Raw genomic sequence first — 18,997 nt, 5'->3', positions numbered from 1 at the left:
TAAGCTCTCATGTTTTAATCCAACATTTAAATTATCAGAGCATTTTGTTACTATAAAATATAAAAATGATTGAAATACAATTTTTTGTTTCCACATGTAAGTGGTGTGGTTATATTATAAATTGTATATAAAGATGGACAACATTGCTTCTTAATCACCACCTGGTGACTGGCCCTGCCTCCTCATTGTAAACGTTTGTTCGAGTTCACATTTCGTTTTGTGACATTTAGTTTTAATTAGTCACTAAAATGTCAGGATTGACTGATATTGATATTGAGCGTGTGTTATAAGATTGGTACCTTTACAGATAGTGGGCGGACGTAATCAATCTGTCTATACAGTCTAAAGGTTAAATGTAAGGCAATGTCAGTCAATTGGTCCAAATTTTGTTGGAAATGTGTAAACAACTAAGATGGAATATCACACATCTTTGTACAGACAGCCACAGTACTTTTACTTTGTGTAGTAGCAGAGTAGAGGTGTCTGGCACATCACCATCATCACTGAATTGAATACCTTTTTATCATAATTTATTCTCCTTCTAGCCATGGATTTTATTATTTTTCCTGTGAAGCACTTTGTAACTTTGTTTAGATAAGTCCTATAGAAATACAGTTATTATTATTATTATTATTATTATTATTATTATTATCACCTACTTCCATAGTGGATGGGGAAGAAAAATAGTCTAAAGAGGCCAAAACTCCAGCAATACCTGCAGTACATAGAACATCTTTAGTGTTAAACTATGAAGGCTACTGTTTCTGTGTGTCTGTTGTCTTTAATATTTGTATTTACCTTCCTGCCTGTTCTATACTTCCTGTACACATTGCTTTGTAAACATGAAGGTAATAGTGCTAAATCAAATAAGTGTGCATCCATTAATGGTGTTACTTAGTTTTTCTGTCCGACCACTTGTACAATTTGGCACTTAGATCCTGTGGGCAGCAGGTCCTCTGTTTAACTACTCAGGTAGTGACCAGTAATTGAGTGTCCTATAAATTGGCAGTGATGGTTAAAGAGTGTTCCCCCAGATGGGAGGCAAAGGCGTCTGTTTCTGCTGCGATTGTGCCAGACTCCTGTGGGGTGAGAGCCTCGCTCTTTATCTCCTCCTAGGCACCACCTGTCTCCTATTACTGGGCATAGGATCGCCTCACCAAAAACTCTTCATATCAGTCTGTCTGGTTTTGTTAAGGCCAAAAGCCAAGTCGGCCTTGTTGATAAGCAGATGATCATATACACTAGGCCATACACAACCTTTCTCTAGTTTCCCTCTTTCTCTGGCATTAAAGCTAGAGTTGGTAATCCTGGAAATCTAACAAGAGCAGGCAGGCTACACTTGGTGTACACAAATATGTAACCAATATATCCCACCACTCCTATCTGCCCTCTCTTCCAAGCCACACCCCAAAAACACATGAATGAGCTCTCTGGACTTTCCTTCTAACACGGAGCCATCATCTCTTCTTCAGCTGTGTGTGCCTCTCCACGTTTTCGGCTCGCAAAGACTCTGGTCATGCGCAGTGAGAACACAGGTAGAGTGTGTGCAGGCAGTGATAGGTATGTCAGAAAATGGGGATACAAGGAGGATTTTAATAAATTTGATAAAAAGGTATTTCAGAAAGAATTCACCAACTCCCCCTTTATAGAGCCATTAAAGGACACCTCTGTGGATCCAGATTGACTGCTCTTTGTGACAAATACTGAAGATCAGATTGAGTGTCATCAAAACCTGATGCTGAAGTTCAGAAGTAAAAGCCACCATCGAGTTTACCCCTTTGTTGAGGCACATAAAATGTACAGTGTACTCATTATATTGGTTTTGCAATCTGGAGAGCAAACTTATTAGTCAACAGCTGTTGCAATGTAGTTAATGAACGGAAAGGCAAAGGAGAGCTGTTCCTTCCATCCAGTACAGCTCCTCCCCGTAGAATGGAGGAGCATATGTCCGTGACTCTGGCTCATGATCAAAGTGAGAGACAAGCCACCTCAGCTGGGGACAGCCCCCTTTGCCTCCAACAGCCTGTGCTCTCACTGTGTGACGATTAAATTAGCGACGGCCAGTGTAGAATTAGCGCTTATAAGAGTTTATCATTACATTCTGTTGAATTGAGCTTTAAACTGAGGGAAAGACAGGGGGTGTATAATTCTGTGCTGGTCATTGCAGATGGCAGTTCAGAGTGTGCTGCTCTGAGGCCATCAAGAAATGTTGCTGCTGTGTGACACAGTCAAGCACAGCAAGTAATGCAGTGGGTGGAAAAGGAAGGGAGTCCTTGTGCTCCTTTGACTCCTCAGTCATTTCATAAATTACAGGTGTGGATGGAACGATTGGATGTAATTGTCACAGCCGATAATCAGCCTGTTTGTGCCAAAGGCTGCACCAGTTTAACTTTATATACCAAGTAATTATCAGTTTTAGTCTACCTTGACCTTTCATAGGTCAATAATTTTGCATTACCAGGGACATCAGGATAACACTGGATCACAACAAATAGGACAACATGTAATATTTTGTGTTATAATCAGCTTATCTGGTCGGGGCCTAAGCGTACAGGCAGCCTGATTCGATGTGAATTCATTTGATCGTGGTAGGTTTGTGAGATTCTCATCCTTCGTTTCCTTCTGAGTGAGTGGGGCCGCAGATGTGAGAGCACCAACTCCCAGCAGAAAGAGAGCGAGTGAGTCTGCCAAAGTCATGACAGCATGAAAGGAAAGATGGCTCCTTTTTTACTTTTGGGGCCTTTTTGTTATATGTCTGGTTCAGCTTGTTTTATCTGTTGAGTAATTCATACTGAATGATGTTATTTATGCTGCAAATCTGATTAGATAGTAGGACGTTTGACCCTCAATGCCTATAGGGCCACATTTTTTATTTTTACAGTTTAGACACATGACAAGATCAATTTTATTTGATATGACCTATTTGATCTGACCTAATTCAATTATTCCATTCCATTTCATTTTTGTTTGCCTCGATAAACCTTTTGGATAACGATTGCAAAACATAACTCCAACCTATTGTAGAGCAAAGTGCAACATTTAACTTTGATCAATAATTTTTACAAATGATATTTTTGATATAGTTTGTAGGGATTGCTTCCTTTACCATATTGTGTGTTATTGTTAATGTATGCTATGATTTGGTGCTATATGAAATAAAACTGAATGGAATTGAATCAAATATTGATAGTGTGTAACACATACTGTGGACACAATTTTATTTAGACGTTTTAACTAACAGCAAATAAAATTATATATTAGCTCTAAAGACGAAAGGGAAGAAAAACACCTTAATGGTTGTGCCCTGATCGCCAAAATTAAATTCAAAGTAGTTTTATCTTTTGAATAATATAGTTACAATCTTTTAAATCCAAATTGTGATCTTTGAGACCATATCTGTAGCCAACATACTGTTAATTGAATAAACAGAGGCCTCTACTGTGGTTTACGTGTTAGGTGTACCTCACAAGTACCTTGATAACCTGTGTATTGCATCGTGTTAGAGGGTCTTGATTCATGCTCCGTTTGTTCTCCCATGTTTGCTCCCCTGCTCAGTTTCCGATGTTGACACTGCCGCCCGGGGGCTTGAACACTTTGTCCAGACTGCTCAGAGAGCAGTCCATCATCTCAGCAACTCATCTACCTGCACGGTTACTGGCCTCTCTAATGAGACTGAGCCTGCCGTGGTACTCGGGCGTTCAGGTCTCTGTGTTGTGTATTTACACACTGGCCATCTGGGTACTTAAAACTTCTGCAACACAGTGATGCTGCACAAACTGTCTGAAAGAAAACATTGGGGATCTGCAAGAAAGTTGGCTTGCTTTGGCTGAGCATTCATTTTATTTGACTTGGTCCCATTTCATAGGTTGGATAATAGATAGCAGGGTAATAGTTTTTTCTGTATTTTGAAAGTACCGTTTCCACTTTGACTAGCTCCTGTAGAAATACTTTATGGAGTGGAAAAGTTTGCAAGGTCTTGCAAATATTCTGGAAAATGTTTTAAGTATTTCCTTTGAGGTAGATACTATGGTGGCCGAGGCGTCTCACATGCATAATTAATGGATTAATGGAAAACACAAATGCAAAAGTCACATTATGAATGCAAATGTTTCACAACTATCACACAAAGCTACACAATGGACACACAGTCACAATGGAAGTGAGTGATAACGGATGTTAACCGAAACAAGCCGAGTTACTTCAACGGTCAAGTCGCTGCTAAACTTTTGATGATGGTCTATATGAAGTGTAATGGTTCTGGTGGTGGAGTTTATAAACAGGAGCTAACATTTTGTCTGCGTCAAGCACCTGCACTGCAACACCTCAAAGAAAGGAGTATTTTTTATTTTTTTGTGGCTTTCTCAGTTATGGTTTCCATTGATGCGCTTGTGTGAGATGACTTGGCCACCAAGAAATACAGAACCTTCTTGCTTATTTTTCCTGGTTTTAGAGCATTTAGCTTGTTTATTAGTTTGACTTAACCAGCATCTATAAACTAATGTTAAGCAATCTCTAATTACAGAAGAAAACAGAACAATAATGACACGCCACATCATTTTCGTAATGCGGGGAGACAACCCCCAAAGTTGACTTCCTCACATGCCTCACATACATGCCTTTCTCTGTGTGGTTGATTTTCCGAGTTTGGTCAGAACAGTCAAAATAATGGTTGCAGAAGGTGATACACCTTTGTGAGAGCCATCTTTTGCTACAAGGTGCTTTCCACTCTCCCGTAAGATATGAAGGTTACCATTTGAACCGAATGACAGTCTGGAGAAGCTCGGCCGGCATTTCCAGCTGGGGATGAGTAAGCCTCCATGTCTGAGTGGGCAACAGCAGTGCGCTTTCAGCATTTGCTATGTTGCAGCAGTAATCATCCGATCTTCTCTGTGGACCTTTAGTCAGCAAGTGGTTTCGTCTGCCAAAACACAAATATAAAACCTGTTTATTCTCTCATCTCACCCTCATTTTTCCACATAATGGTGCATTATTGAATCTTGAGTTGTCACCTACCACACGGGCAAGTGAATAGATCTTACATTAAATACACATAGCCTTCTTTGGAGTCTGTTGTGGCTGGATGAGTCATTGTTTGGTTTCCATTAAGGTAAAAGTCTCATCTGACATCTTGGTGTTCGTGCAGTGGGATTATCAGATTTACAGTCCTCTCTCTGGAGCCTCTCATACACACTGGGGCTGCTCTTTCAAATTAGCATCCTATTCCAACAACCTTACATTTTATTATAGATCTCAGTTTATCCTTTTTTGCTCCTGTCACTTTCCCTTCATCACATCTTTTATATCATAGAGGCCTGTGATAGTAGCCAATTGTTCCTTCTGTCTGTTTTTTAAATTCATTATCATTCCTCCTCTTCACCTCTGCTTTGCCGATAGTATTCCCCCTATCCTTTCTTGCCCTCCCTACTTTATTACTCTTCAGTTGTAGCGTGTTACAGTCATAAGACATCAGCTGGCAGGTAGTGTAGCGTTCAGTGGCTCAGAGAGGTCAGACCCTGGTGATAGTGGCACCTTCATTTGTGATTCTGCAGCACGCCGAGGCTCGTGCTTCATGGTGGGGAGGGAGAAAGAGGGAGAGCACGTGGAATCCAGACTGGGTTATTCCTTTTGCCACTGCTGCATGATGTTTAATATGCCTGATAGAGGACGACTCGCCGAGGTCTTATACCCAGGAAAAAATGCAGCGGTGCGGGGAGTTTAGACAGTAAATCCTGCCTCCATCCCATTTTTGTTTTTGCCCATTCTCTGTTCTTTTTCATTTGCATTCATATTCAGACCTCGTTACTTTTGCACATCGCTCTCAAGATCATACATCAATTCACCATCACTCTTGTTACCTCAGCCTTTAGCCTTCTCTTTCTCTCTCATTCTGGGTGTGTGTGTGTCTTTGTTGAGGGACCTGTTTATTGACCTCTGGAAGCTACACGTATTTTTCTTGTAAATCTGTGATTCAGCAGTAAGTCTGTATGTTGTTGTGCATATACACACACACACACACACACACACACACATACACACACACACTGTTGCAGGCGGCGGACGAGTACAATATTAGTGGAGTGCAAGCATCTGTGCCTAAGCACACAGACTTAAGCAGTAGAGGTTATGTAACTTACTCTGCCATTTTAAATTATTTGAAATCACGAGTGCTTTCTCTGCTGGACTAGATTACTGTGTGTCTGAGCCATGAGAATCTACAGCATAGTCATATACTACACATACTAAATGTGCATATTGTTCTTCGGTGTTGTGTAACAGTAGGGAATCCTCTCATAAAGACCCTGACAGCACAGTGGCTTGTTAACGCTCAGCATCTGTAATCTTTCCCTCAGGCTTGTTAAAGGCCTTTCTTTTAGCTACAAGAAACAAAGACACAATAGTAAGAACAGTCTCAGAACAATATATGCATCTCAGGGAGTACCGCTGACAATTTGAGAGGCAACAAATTAGCTGTACAGCTCCAGCAGGTGCCAAAGATAGAGGTGATGTACTAAATTCTTCTCTTGGTGTCCATCAGTTTTATTATAATGTAGCTCAGCTGAGTTGCAGGACACTGCGTGCCTGCATATTTTTTGAGGATTAACATTCTGTGTCATAATTAGATGTGAAGTTAACCTAAAAGATTTTGCAAGAAGAACAGAAACTGCTGTAAAAAATAAACTAATCCCAGAGCAAGTCGTACTCTTGTGCATGTCTGTCTATATTTGATATCTCCATCAGATTTCTGCTGTTTGCATAGAATCGCCCCCTGGTAGCAAACTTTTTTTGCTCTGCCATTGGCAGGATTATTACCCATCATTACGCATCATGCATATTCAACGTAACAAGGGATGAGAGCGAGAGAGAGAGAGAAAGAAAAGAGAGAGGGAGTAATGAGGTTACCCCTGCTCACCAGAGATTATACACAGAGCTTTCCCAACTACAAAAGATCAGAAGACTGAACGCTGAGAATAGGATGGGGAAAGCCTCCTGTGTTAATTAGTCAGTGCAGAAGTAATGGCGCAGTATGCGGACCTCATTTCATCGAGACGCCTGTGTGCGATGAATTCACAGAACAGAGTCAGAAGCAACCGAACCAGTCGAGGTAAACTGTACATGTATACACTGTATGCTACTGGTGTGTGAGCTCAGGGGAACTCTCCATGGTGCCTAAAAACAGAGACAGCACTGTTTGTCATGTTGTCTTCATTTGTTAGCCTCTGTGGCTTGCTTCACTTCTAGTTTTGTTCATGATAATTAGTAGTCAAGACTGCAAATATTTTAATGTATTAAAATTTAAATGGGTTCAGATGCATATACTGTAATTTATTTAAATATTTATTATAAAACACTTTATACAGCCCTAGCAGTGTGGGCTATAGTCCAACATACCATCAGTGTTGATGATGGTAAAATTAAATAAAATAGTGAAATGTTTTTTTTCTTTAGAGATATAGACATGTGCTGAAATGCATTACTATTTTCATTATTCATTCATTTAGATTTTTTTTTTCCATTTTGTAAAATAAAAAGGAACCTAGAGCCTAAGGTGAAACCCCGAACCACTTATACTTGATAGGAATAAAACGAAAAGCAGCATGTTGCTTGATGATTAATTCGTTTGATTAAAGGCTAAGTTAATTCCCCTGATCGACTTATCGGATAATCGCTAAGTTCATCACTGGCCAAAATGAAATAAAGATTTCCTGCTCATGATTCTGGATCCCAGCTAGAGGCCAAAACATAACATTTGCATCTTGCACTCACTCACATGAAAAATAAATGGTGCCATTGTTTTTTCAAAGATGTACAACCGTTTGACAAAAACTCCAAATGGTAGTACACCATGATAACTGCCCTAACTGCACAACCGTGAAAGAGGCGCTGTGGATGCACCTCTCTTGTGCATGCATTTGCATTAGAGCCACTGAGGCACGAATGCTAGATCCAGCCTACGGGGATAGTCTACCTCATCTGTCTTCATCTGCTGTGTAGTAAAAGCGTCTTCACTTAAACAGGAGCTCATTACTCACAATGGCAGCCGTTTGAATCTTTTATCAGAGGGGGATTTCTAATTGAACATTGGCAAATATGCTCCAAACAAATGGTCCTGAGAACAAGCTGAGAGCTGGGTATTTGTGCATGCATGTGTGTGTGATTGAAACATTCATCGCGCATGTTAGTGCAATGTCATAGGCGTCTGGTTCAGAAAACTGCACACATTAGATACCAGCCGGAGGCTGTGTGTCACTCAGAAGAAATCTGTCAGTAAACAAGGTAGTTTATATTGTGCATATCCATACTTTTTTACATACATACATACTTTTTACCCTTTTCGTATTTCATACCCAATCCATTTTTGCATTTTCTTAGTTTTAGAAATATAGGGAAGAAGAGTGGTGGAGTTTTATGTGTTAGTAATCCCTCAGAAAGTGCATTAACACCCACAGTGGTTATTATAACTCCATGATGAATAAGCGTGGAATGAATCATCTCTCAAACATTGATGTCACAGTAAATGTCCTCACTTTTTAGTAGACCTGAGCACAAACATGTCTTGTTTTGCTGGTGTTTGGTTGTTGAATGTCGTGTTTAGTGAAAAGTTTACAAAGCCTAACCTTGTCCTTATCCATTTTACTTTCAACAATAACACTCACAATACATTTAAACAAATCCCAAACGTATAAAAACATTTGAAAAACTCTTCATCGTGAAATCCTCTTTTCTGAGAACATTTGTTTTCCATATCTGTGTCTCTGTGAGGGTTTTAGCCCTTGAAAGGATAGAAACAGTAGACCATATGCACACATTGTGAATGCAGTTGAGCGGGATCATTGGTGGACCAGCTCTGACAGATAAGGGGTCAACGATTTATTCCTGCCAACTGTCACATGCCTGAGGTGAAACACCACAAGGTCACAGATCATGAAAGGGTCAAAGCTTGTTCCTCCTCCTTCTGCTCCTCCTGTTCGCTGAACTTATTGCTCACTGTTTTGTTAAACATTGTTGGCACTCGCGCTGGTAACGAGGTGAATCAGCAGATGTAGCAAAGAGAAGTATCTTCAATTTAAATGGATTTTGATCTATATTCAAAGTCAAACCAAGCTGTGAGCACTGGGCTGGCTTTGATGAAGTGCACGTTGATGAAGCGTGTATTGTGCGCTGTGGGCCTCTGGTGGCTCCTCTGGTGCTTATTTTAGTTTTGTGTAGGGACACATGGTGCCATGCTACCAGAGTGCGTGCGTGTGTGCGTGCGTGTGTGACACCGATTAAGCCCTGTTTAATTCTATACCCTAATCTTGGAACCTTCAGCTGCACTTTCACTCCCATCCATAGACGGATGTTCTTCATACACTGATAGAAAGCTCAGTCTGCTGATAAACACAGGATCTGGTAGGTGATGTAACACTTTCATGTATTTTGCTTTACTGGAAGAGCAGTGCAATAGCTGGTTATGCATTAAGTGAATGCACATAAGGCAGATGTGCACTCTCTGCTGGGTTTACCCTGCACTACTGAATGTATTACCTGTGTTATGTCCACATTAAAGTGAGGTCCCAGATATGTGCAGCAGGACTGAACACAGGCTCTCTGATGGGGGAATCCTACTTCTGTCGGCTCATACTGAGAAGGCAGCAGTGATGAGTTCCCTGAATAAAGCTGATAGACTAAACAAGTTTTCTCACTGGAAACTGTGACAGACTTTAGTCATGTATTGGCTCATGTCCTACATTGTGAAGAAAACTAAATGTATTCTCTTCATTATAATTCCAGCTAATGCAGCGTTCAGCCGCCAGATCAGTTCAATGGCTGCTTGATGGAAACATAACATGCAGTTCAGACAGTTCACAATATTAGGTATATTAATATTAATTATTAATATAAAGTAGTTAAGCATTGAGGGAACCTTTTTACAAATGAACAGAGAAGGCAATCTACTGCACATATGCTAATATATTTATCTATATTTTTGAACTGTTCAATTCTATCTATCTATCTATCTATCTATCTATCTATATTTTCATTTTGATGCAGAGTGGATGTAATTATTAATAAAGTAAGGCTGCATTCCAGAAGTTTCAGTACCCTGCTGCTGTGCTGGCTCACCTGGGTCCTTAAATGGTACAGAGACATTTTTTAAGTCATTGGATGCACATGTGCTTTTCCTTTTTAAAAATTGGATATTTTGTTTTAAAAAGAGCAAATACAGATTTTGGGAGATGAATCATCATATCAGAATAGGGAAAGAACCGTTGTGGGTGATGAGGCACTCTCTCGCCCTCCATTTAAACTGCTCCCATCTTGTTATTGCCCCTGTCTGTTTACAAAAATAGATCGAAAATGTTCTTCAAGCTGTGGACCAAATGTCTACTTCTTTCAATCGAAAACTGCTTAAGTGTTTGTTCTGTCTGTTGATATTTTTGGGAGGCTGGTGTCTGGAAAATGGCCTGTGATTATTGCTGCAAACCAATTTTCCTATAGGGACACAAACAATCTTTTCATCACGACATAGCATTCAGTTATTCACCTCAGTTAAGTGGTTTCTTGATGTAAACCTGCAAAGTTTCTTGAGGTGTTTGGAGCCTGAACAGCAGGTATCAATCAGCTACGTACTGATGCAGCCTTACAAAATGATAGAACACATACTGTGCATGTTGAAACATAATGAGTTGACAAAACAATTACTATGGGAGACAGAATAGACATTTTAGGAAGTTAGCTTTTTGAAATGTTACAGCAGAGGAAGCACATATGTAGCTAGAAGTCCATTTTGGAGTTTTCTTATACACAAACTTATGTTGACATTGGTACCCTGAGGTCCAAGAACACACTGAATGCATTCAAGTCTTCATAAAACATTTGCAAAGCCAATTTTAAATCCTGCATTGTTTACATCCATGTTTACTAGCTTATATTGTTCCCCCCAGCTTTGACTGGTGCACTGACACATTTCTTCAGGTGCACGAAAAACAAAACAAGGACCCATAAAGCAAATCTAATAACAATAATTAGGACTCCGCCATTATGAATGCTGCCCAACTAGCATAGCTTTAAACAGACCCTTACATGGAACAGAGCCACCGTTAAAATCAGAAACGTTTTGTGCTGGGGAAAAAAGTATTTGAACCCAACAACCATATGTGAATAATAAAAAAATAAGAGCACATCAAGGAAAGGTAAAGCTTGTAGTTGCCAGTTCACGTTTTTAACCACAATCATTGCAATTTTATCAAATAAGGTTTAATTAATTAATGATAATTTTATGTTTAGCCCTGATCTGACACACAATGGTAAACATGACATTTGATAAACATCAGCTTGTTACCGTAGACATTGTGAGCATGTTAGTAAGCTTAGTGTATTGGGGGCACTAAATGGGTTGATTTGGTTTGCACAACAACACCACTTGGAGGATCTACACTTTCAAGGTCCTTCTCTGGACACCAATCAATTACGCAAGTTCTTACTGATAAGAGACAGAGACGTGTGTCTTCATCAAAGAAAATGTTATTGAAACAACTCAAAATAATATAATAGGGTCTGGAACTGAAAGGGAGAAACAAAAATTAGTAGGCAAAAATATTACAGCTGCAAACAGGATACAAATGTTACTTTATTACTATTCTTGTCTATTACTAAAACTACATCTTCACAACGAATCTCTTAAAACTATAAAAGTCAACCCTGCAAAACAAAGGAAAGGATGAGGATGTGAGCTGAGGCCACGTGTGGAGAGGCAGTCTAATCCAAGGACTGCCCAGAGGTGCAACCAGTTACTCACCAGTTACTCACCTCAGGTGCATCACAGCAAAGCACAGCAACAGTGGTGCACACAAAACTCGTGTCCCAGTGCTCTCACTCACGTGCGTTACGTGGGGACCTCACCGGAGTGCCTAGCCTCCCAGCAGTGTGGCACTCAGTTGCACTGAAACAAAACTCATATAGAAATTAAGAATAGAACTACAAACAATATAATTATAACTGGTGTCACCCAGTTGGTCAGATCAACAATACAATTCAAATGAACTAAACAATAAAGTAAATGCTGGAATAAAAACAATATTGACCAAAACAAAACAGCAGCAAGTGAACCTAAGACAAAGAGAACAATAAATAATTATGCTTAACATGCTGTATGACAACATATTCAATATGGCGGCCACCACAACTCACCACCTCCAGTATGGTGCCTTAGCCTGTGTCTCTCACAGCCAGGACAACAGGGCACATGCAGGCTGTAATAGAGGCAGTAAATTTAATGTGTAAGCCACAGAAAAGGAACCTGGCAGGGTAGAGAGTCACTTCAGCCACATCCCTGTATAACCAGCAGCCACAACCACGGCAGGACAACAGCAGAGAGAAAGACAGATGCTCACAGGTGCCTTATGTAGCCTGGCTGATTAGAGGACAAGTCAAGGCTGGGGCTGCGTTCAGCGCTGCTGGACACTATGTTCACCCACAGTGAGGACTCTTCCCCACCACATAATGTAAGAATTTAAGTTGAATCATCTGTGTCCTTATGTACAATCTCACAGAGCCTCTAGTTTGGCAGTTAGTTGGTTTGTGTGAGTTTTACCAATTAAAAATTCTAACTGGGTCAGTAGAGTAAAGAGTAAAAGCTTTTAAACAAACTCTAGTTTGATCTTTTTCATCACATTATTTCTTTTGGACCACACCCTACATGCTCATCATCTGTACGTTACAATCAGTCCAGCCTCCTGTCTGTTTTCCTGCAACAAACACATTTTGTAATATTTATTATCTCTGGAAATCTCTCTCCATGTCTCTGTTGCACGCGAACAAACACTGGATCGCACACACATACACACCTAAATACTGCTGAATAATGAAATGCTCCTGCACCCTCTCTCTCTCTTTCTCTGTCTAGTTCTCTCGGGAAGCTTCTGTTCCTGACAAACCATAGCAGCCGTTCTCTGCTTTTTCTCTCTCCCCAGGAGACTGAGATCAGCACCAGAAGGAAGGAGTGTGAAGCACTTGAAGCAGAGGTGAAGAAGAAAAATCAAACATGTCAGACTTTGGTAAGTGCTCCAAAAATATACAACACCTTGGCCTCTGAGTGAAAGGACAGAGGCTAAAATTGATTTGTACCTGAGAGCCTCGCCTGCTATCATCACATACAAATGTCCCCTGAGAAAATGAGTGGCGGGCCACTGTAATGAAAGCTCGGTGCAGGCGTTGATGACTGAAATTGAAAAATGGGACCACTTTTACTGCAAGTTGCAGTGTCTGTGGGTTTTGTTTTGTTTGCTTTAGAAATACGTTTGAGAATGAGAGATAGACTTCGGTGCAGTAATTATATTCTCTGTGTGATCATGCAGCAAAACAGGAAATACAGAATACGGTGTTGTGATTTATGAACAAATATGTGCATCACTAGTGGTGTCTTTAGACTGACTACATTAGTTTCTTTTGTATGCACATTATAGTGCATGGAGCTATTATTACGTCAGCACACAGGATTGTGTGTGTTTTTTAAGCCATTGCATCAGAGGCATTATGTTTTTGAGTTGTCCGACCCTCCATCTGATTGTCACATTCCAATCAACACAATATCTCAGGAACACCTTGAGAGGATTTCTTCAAATTTGGCACAAACGTCTACTTGGACTCAATAATGAACTGATTAGATTTCAGTGATCAAAGGTCAAGGTCACGATGACTCATGTCATCTCAATTCATGTTAATAAGTTATCTAACAAATGCCTGAAGGAAACAAATATGGCACAAATATCAATTTAGACTCAAGGATGAGATCATTATAATATGCTGGTCAAAGGTCAAGGTCACCAAACACAATGTTGGTCATAACTCAAAAATGATTGTGCTAATTATTAAACAATTGAACCCAAATATTTGATAGAATAACAAGATAAAGTGACAATATTTGTATATTTAAAAGGTCAGAGATATGCTACAATAGTCTTTTATTTGCATATGGTTTTTGGTTAAAAAAAACCAAACAACTGCTGATAAGGAAATAACCATGTTTTGCATGTGTCATCTTGACAATGAAGGCAATGGATATTTTAGATAAATAAAGTGGTGTGTTTCTGTTGATGGTGGCAATGGTTCAGTGGTTAGCAATAATGATGTTGTTGTGTTGTTGTAATTATCATAACTGTAGAAAAACAGACTAAGAACCTTAATGAGTCTTTTTACCAGTGGTGGTGCTGTTGAAGTGTTTTGATGTGTTGATTCCCTGTTTGTTTGTATGTTTCCCTGAAGCATAAAAAAACATAAAATCCAAAATCAAAATACGCCACAGCAAAAAACGAAAAGAAGACTTAAAAACGAATCCAAATGCTGCATGGCTGATGTATGAATGGCTTAAACAAGCTGAAATGAAGCTATTTCATCATTTCAATGATTTAGGCCCAATCCCATTTAAACCCTTCTCCCTAACCCTACCCCTTGTTTTCAAGGGTTATCTTGTTGCTTGAAACTGAGTAATAAGGGGTCATGGTTGAAATATTCCCAGATGAATTGGGACAGCACTTCAACAAGCTGTTACATCATCAGTTGTCGTCATGGGAATCTGAAAGGTCATCAATAGTCCTTGATGTAAATTCACGCGTCAAAACGTTTTGCCGGGGATGTCATTGTAATAACATTGTTGAGATCTTAAATAAACCAATGCTCTTGCCTGCAGTTACTAAAGTGCCAACCCTATAATATCCAAATAACATTCCTGTTAATGAAGGTGAATCAAATTACCAGGTAAATGCTCAGGACATGTTTTCCTACTTTCCCTCCGTACTATGACAATAATGGATGAAAGCTTATTGTTATTTATTAATCCTTATTAATGGAGAAAATACTACATTGTGGGTCTCTCTCACATCTTGCTGGTGATTCACAAGGCATTCTGGGACATTTCTTAGCCCTAGGTTTAAGGTGTGGGTCTGAAAAATCTCAGTTTTGAAGGCTGTACAGCCCAAACACTTGGCCCTTCCCCTTCATTCCAACTTGTATCAGGACACCCTACCCCACTGCTAACGCACAAAACAGAGGGGTCGGGAGAAGGGGTGACGTGGGATTGAAATTCCCATGGCCATCAGTTACAAGTATTTTCTACTGGTTTGGGAGGTGAACCAGATTTCCAACTTGGGCCACTGTGGCTGTGCTAACATTTGTATTAATAAGAGTGAGTATGACCTGTCTGAAATTCAGTGTTTATTGTGTGGTGATGCTGCTGAGGGGCAAATTTGCAGTTGCAGTCAGGTTAAATACTGAGTACACTGACATATCCTCTGAGCAGCAGAGGAAATAACTCTGTTATGCTGTTATATTTTAGTTGGGGAAACACTGTGTTATCAGACTCTACCAGTCTGTCACAGCAGGAAGTCGTCATAGTTGCTTATCACTGTATGAATAATCCTTAAGTAAATGATTCTGGTCTGAGTAAAAGTTTTAACATCACAGTTACGGGAGCCACACTAAGCAGAATAACTCATCACTTTATATTACAGTGCACTGTAATAGCACTCTGAAAGTTTATTCTGGGTGAGAAAGGCTGCTTACTGATGATACCAGCAGTCAATGTTGAGATGTTCCTGTAGTCGAGCGGTTCGTCAGTTAGCATGACCCAAGGAAGAACCTGTTAAATTTTGAAGTGATCTGGATAAACGGGTGGATCCTGGAGTTTTTCTTTAACAAAGGAGATAAGATGTTAGCCTGCGTGGAGGTTTGCACTCTCCCAGCACCCTTCCAGCTATAGCTGAATTTACTAACATTTTTGAGAAAGTGTAAGTGTACATATTTGTTTATCTACAGTAATTCTTTCGGTTACTGGAAAAAACAATACAAGCAGTTGTATAGCTGATGTAGAAGTTGCTTAATGAAAGTTCAGCACTGCATAAAAATAACACATGTTTGTAACCTGTTATGCAGAAGTAGGCACAGAGTAGTTCATGCATTCCTATGATTTTCTTTCTGAAAGGCAGAAGCTGTAGGGACTCAGCAGTAATTTGAGTGGCGCTGTTTGGTCATAGACCGTTTGAATTCATTCCCCCATGCCCCTAAGACGTCCTCTTCAGATGAGCTGCCCCAAATTTACACTCCATTAGGACTGTTTACTGCTCTTCTCTCACATTCCCTGCCCACAGCAGCCCTCCCCTCCTCACCCATTGTGAGCCTGCTGAGTCCAAGGGACGCGACCCAAAGGACAAACTGTCCCCAAACTGCGAGCAGAAATGGGAGGATGGTCTCCACAGAGTGCAGTTCTTATCTCCTCTGCCCTGAGTTCTAAGAACAGAGACACAAACACAGACAAGACCAATGAAGGGGATGGCGAGTTTACAGTAATGTCACTCCGTGTTTGGTCCAAACTGTCTCACCTCTCTCTCTCCTTCTCAATTCTCTCCTTCTCAAAAGAGTGCACATTCTACATACATAATTAGCTGCAGCTGTTAGCAGCTCAGTGTAGTCTCTCTGCGGGTGGATTTTTAATAGTCACCTTACCAAACACTGACATCTACTCTTTATACAGGGAAATGAATAGATTTTTCTGAAATTCCCACTGGTATTAATGCCACGTCGCCTCAGTTCAGCTGTCTTGTATATCATCATGTAGTCTGACAGTGGGTGTGACAGTAAACACTGGCATAGCCATCTGGCACCTCCACCTTCCTGAATGTCAGGTGTATAAAATTAGCAGAGAAAGCCCTCACTAGTATTTAAGGCATGTTACCATGGTGACAAGCACAAGTTGTGCCGTTGTCACTCAAATATGTAACAGTGCTAATCGAACATCAATACTGAGGCAGACAGGAGGCAGACTCAATAAGTCCAAGGACTAGACGGAGGAGCTGTGCTCTCAAATATAGCTGAATAACCGTAGTGAAATGTCTGCCTCTGTGGTCGGCTCTGCTTTCATTTTGTGCTGTTTGTAAACACAAACACCTTCTGTTGAAGGCGTGATTGGCAGCTCTTGTTGTTTAGACAACATGGCGTGCATTAAATGTGCATAAAGCAGAAACTGTCAGGAATCCATTTCAGGATAGACTCCCATGTATTTATTTATTTTTTCCATTTCACACAATGCAGTAAATTCAGACGTGTAGTTGTAAATGCTCCCTGGCTTTGCGCTTACTGATAAACCACAGAGAGCAGTGCTCAAGAAGAATTCTGGTCAGTGATGTTAAATGTGTGCATGACCACAAACCCTGTGTCGGAGATACTGTATGTATATTTACATTATACACTACAGCAGAAGTCATTACAATTCAGCTGTACAGTTGAATATTGTTGAGTGACGTTTTAGGCTATCTAGGGTGGCACAGTGGTGCAGTAGTTAGTGGAGTTTGCATGTTGTCTGGGCTCTGTCTGCGTTCTCTGGCTTCCTCCCACAGTCCAAAAACATGCAGATTGAGGTTAGGTTAATTGGAGACTTGAAATTGACTGTGTGTGTGAGTGTGGATGGTTTTTCATCTCTGAATGTTGTATTTGTGATAAAATGGTGACCTGTCCAGGGTCGGGGTGGGAATCTCTAGGCACCTCACAATTTGATTGCTATTTAGTGGGCTACGATTTAATGATAAAACTATTGTCAAAACATCAAAGAATTTTATTTCTGTACATGATTTATGTTTTTATCACTGTGTGACTACTAGAGGTGTGAATCTTCTCTAGCTTCATGATTTGTGCTTTAATAAAGTATTGTAAGTTTTACTGTTATTACAAGTGTTCTGTAATTTACAAAATAAGGTTTTCAATTCAAAAATCAGACTACAACAGCCTGTCTATAACAGTGGTCAGTGCTCTCCACACTGATTTGACATTCATTCAGTTTAGACTTGTGCGCTGCATCTCTAACTGTATCAGGGTGCCTGGCCCCCCTTGGCGCATTACTCCACCAGTCAAGAGATCTGCTCATCTCCTCTTTTCTAATCACTTACACTTAGAGCTGATCTTTATAAAAACCTGCTGAATTGATATTTATGTTCCTGGATAAATGGGATGTTGCTTCACTCTGCAAAAATGAATTAAAAAACAACTCTGCATTGTGTGATAATCTGCGGGAACTTCTGTCCTCTCTGCAACACGTGTGGGTATGTGTGTGTGTGTGTTCCCCTCTCTGTTGCTGACAAAAACTGATAAACAAATGTATTTAGTTATTAATCAATGCTGTCGGATCATGAATCTGGATCGTTCCAGTCACTTTAACCCTGATTTCCTGGCTGTGTGTGCCTTGTGTTGTGTGTAGCAGATGAAATATGTGCGAAATACATGCCTCATAAACTCTAAAGTGAAAGTCACTATTGTTCAGGTCCTAATAACTTCTGATTAGTGTCTGTGTTTATTGTTGATGTGTAAAGTGAGTCCAGGTCAGTGGTGGAGGAAGCACACCCACACATGAGACACCCACATGGTAAAAGACAACCAGACCTTTAATTTACATCTCTCCTGATCCTGAAGCAGTGGTGGTTATAATTATGCAGCGGCTAATGGATTAACAAAGTTAACTAGCGGAAAACATGAAACGATTATGTTCTGTCTCTGCATCGCGATGCATCTAAGAATCGAGAAACGTCACCTCTTTTAATGATGATGATCATTGTACAGAAATAAGAAGTAATCTGAAAGGGTTTAGATCAGTTGTGTCATCTACACTTAACAAGAGCAAATCATGCTGCTTTTTCTAACTGACTCTACCGAACAGGAAGTCAGTGAATTAAATGTTTGTTTTGATCCTGTGTTAAATGTCTGGACAAAACACACTCGTGTATTATCTATGATACTATCCTGGCTTGTCAAAAATGAATGAACACGTCCCTGTTTATCAAGACACAATGATGTTAATGATTTTAACTTGTCTCTTTACTCAATAGATAGTATTTTTGTTAAATGAAAAATATTCAAATATTCTATCACAGTTAATGAAATAAGGTTGTGATAGGTTTAGTTTTTATTATCATCTAGTCTATGAAGTATTACAAATCATTACCCAATTAATTTATGTCTCTTTCAAGTGCATATT

General features: G+C 40.0%; 1 protein-coding gene across 8 annotated transcripts in view; it reads left to right on the top strand.

The window, feature by feature from the left end:
• rimbp2b (RIMS binding protein 2b) overlaps positions 1-18,997 on the top strand; it is a 90,153-nt gene that overhangs the window by 31,834 nt on the left and 39,322 nt on the right. For all 8 annotated transcript variants that reach the window (XM_069524118.1, XM_069524127.1, XM_069524123.1 and 5 more), the window contains one exon: positions 12,954-13,037. In XM_069524118.1, the coding sequence (XP_069380219.1) occupies positions 12,954-13,037 (84 nt within the window). The remainder of the gene's footprint in view (positions 1-12,953; positions 13,038-18,997) is intronic.

This window comes from Paralichthys olivaceus, chromosome 4 (assembly GCF_024713975.1).
Source record: "Paralichthys olivaceus isolate ysfri-2021 chromosome 4, ASM2471397v2, whole genome shotgun sequence".
In the NCBI taxonomy this organism is placed as follows: Eukaryota; Metazoa; Chordata; class Actinopteri; order Pleuronectiformes; family Paralichthyidae; genus Paralichthys; species Paralichthys olivaceus.
The sequence above is the reverse complement of the archived record's forward strand: the minus strand, read 5'-3'. Positions and strand labels throughout refer to the sequence as shown.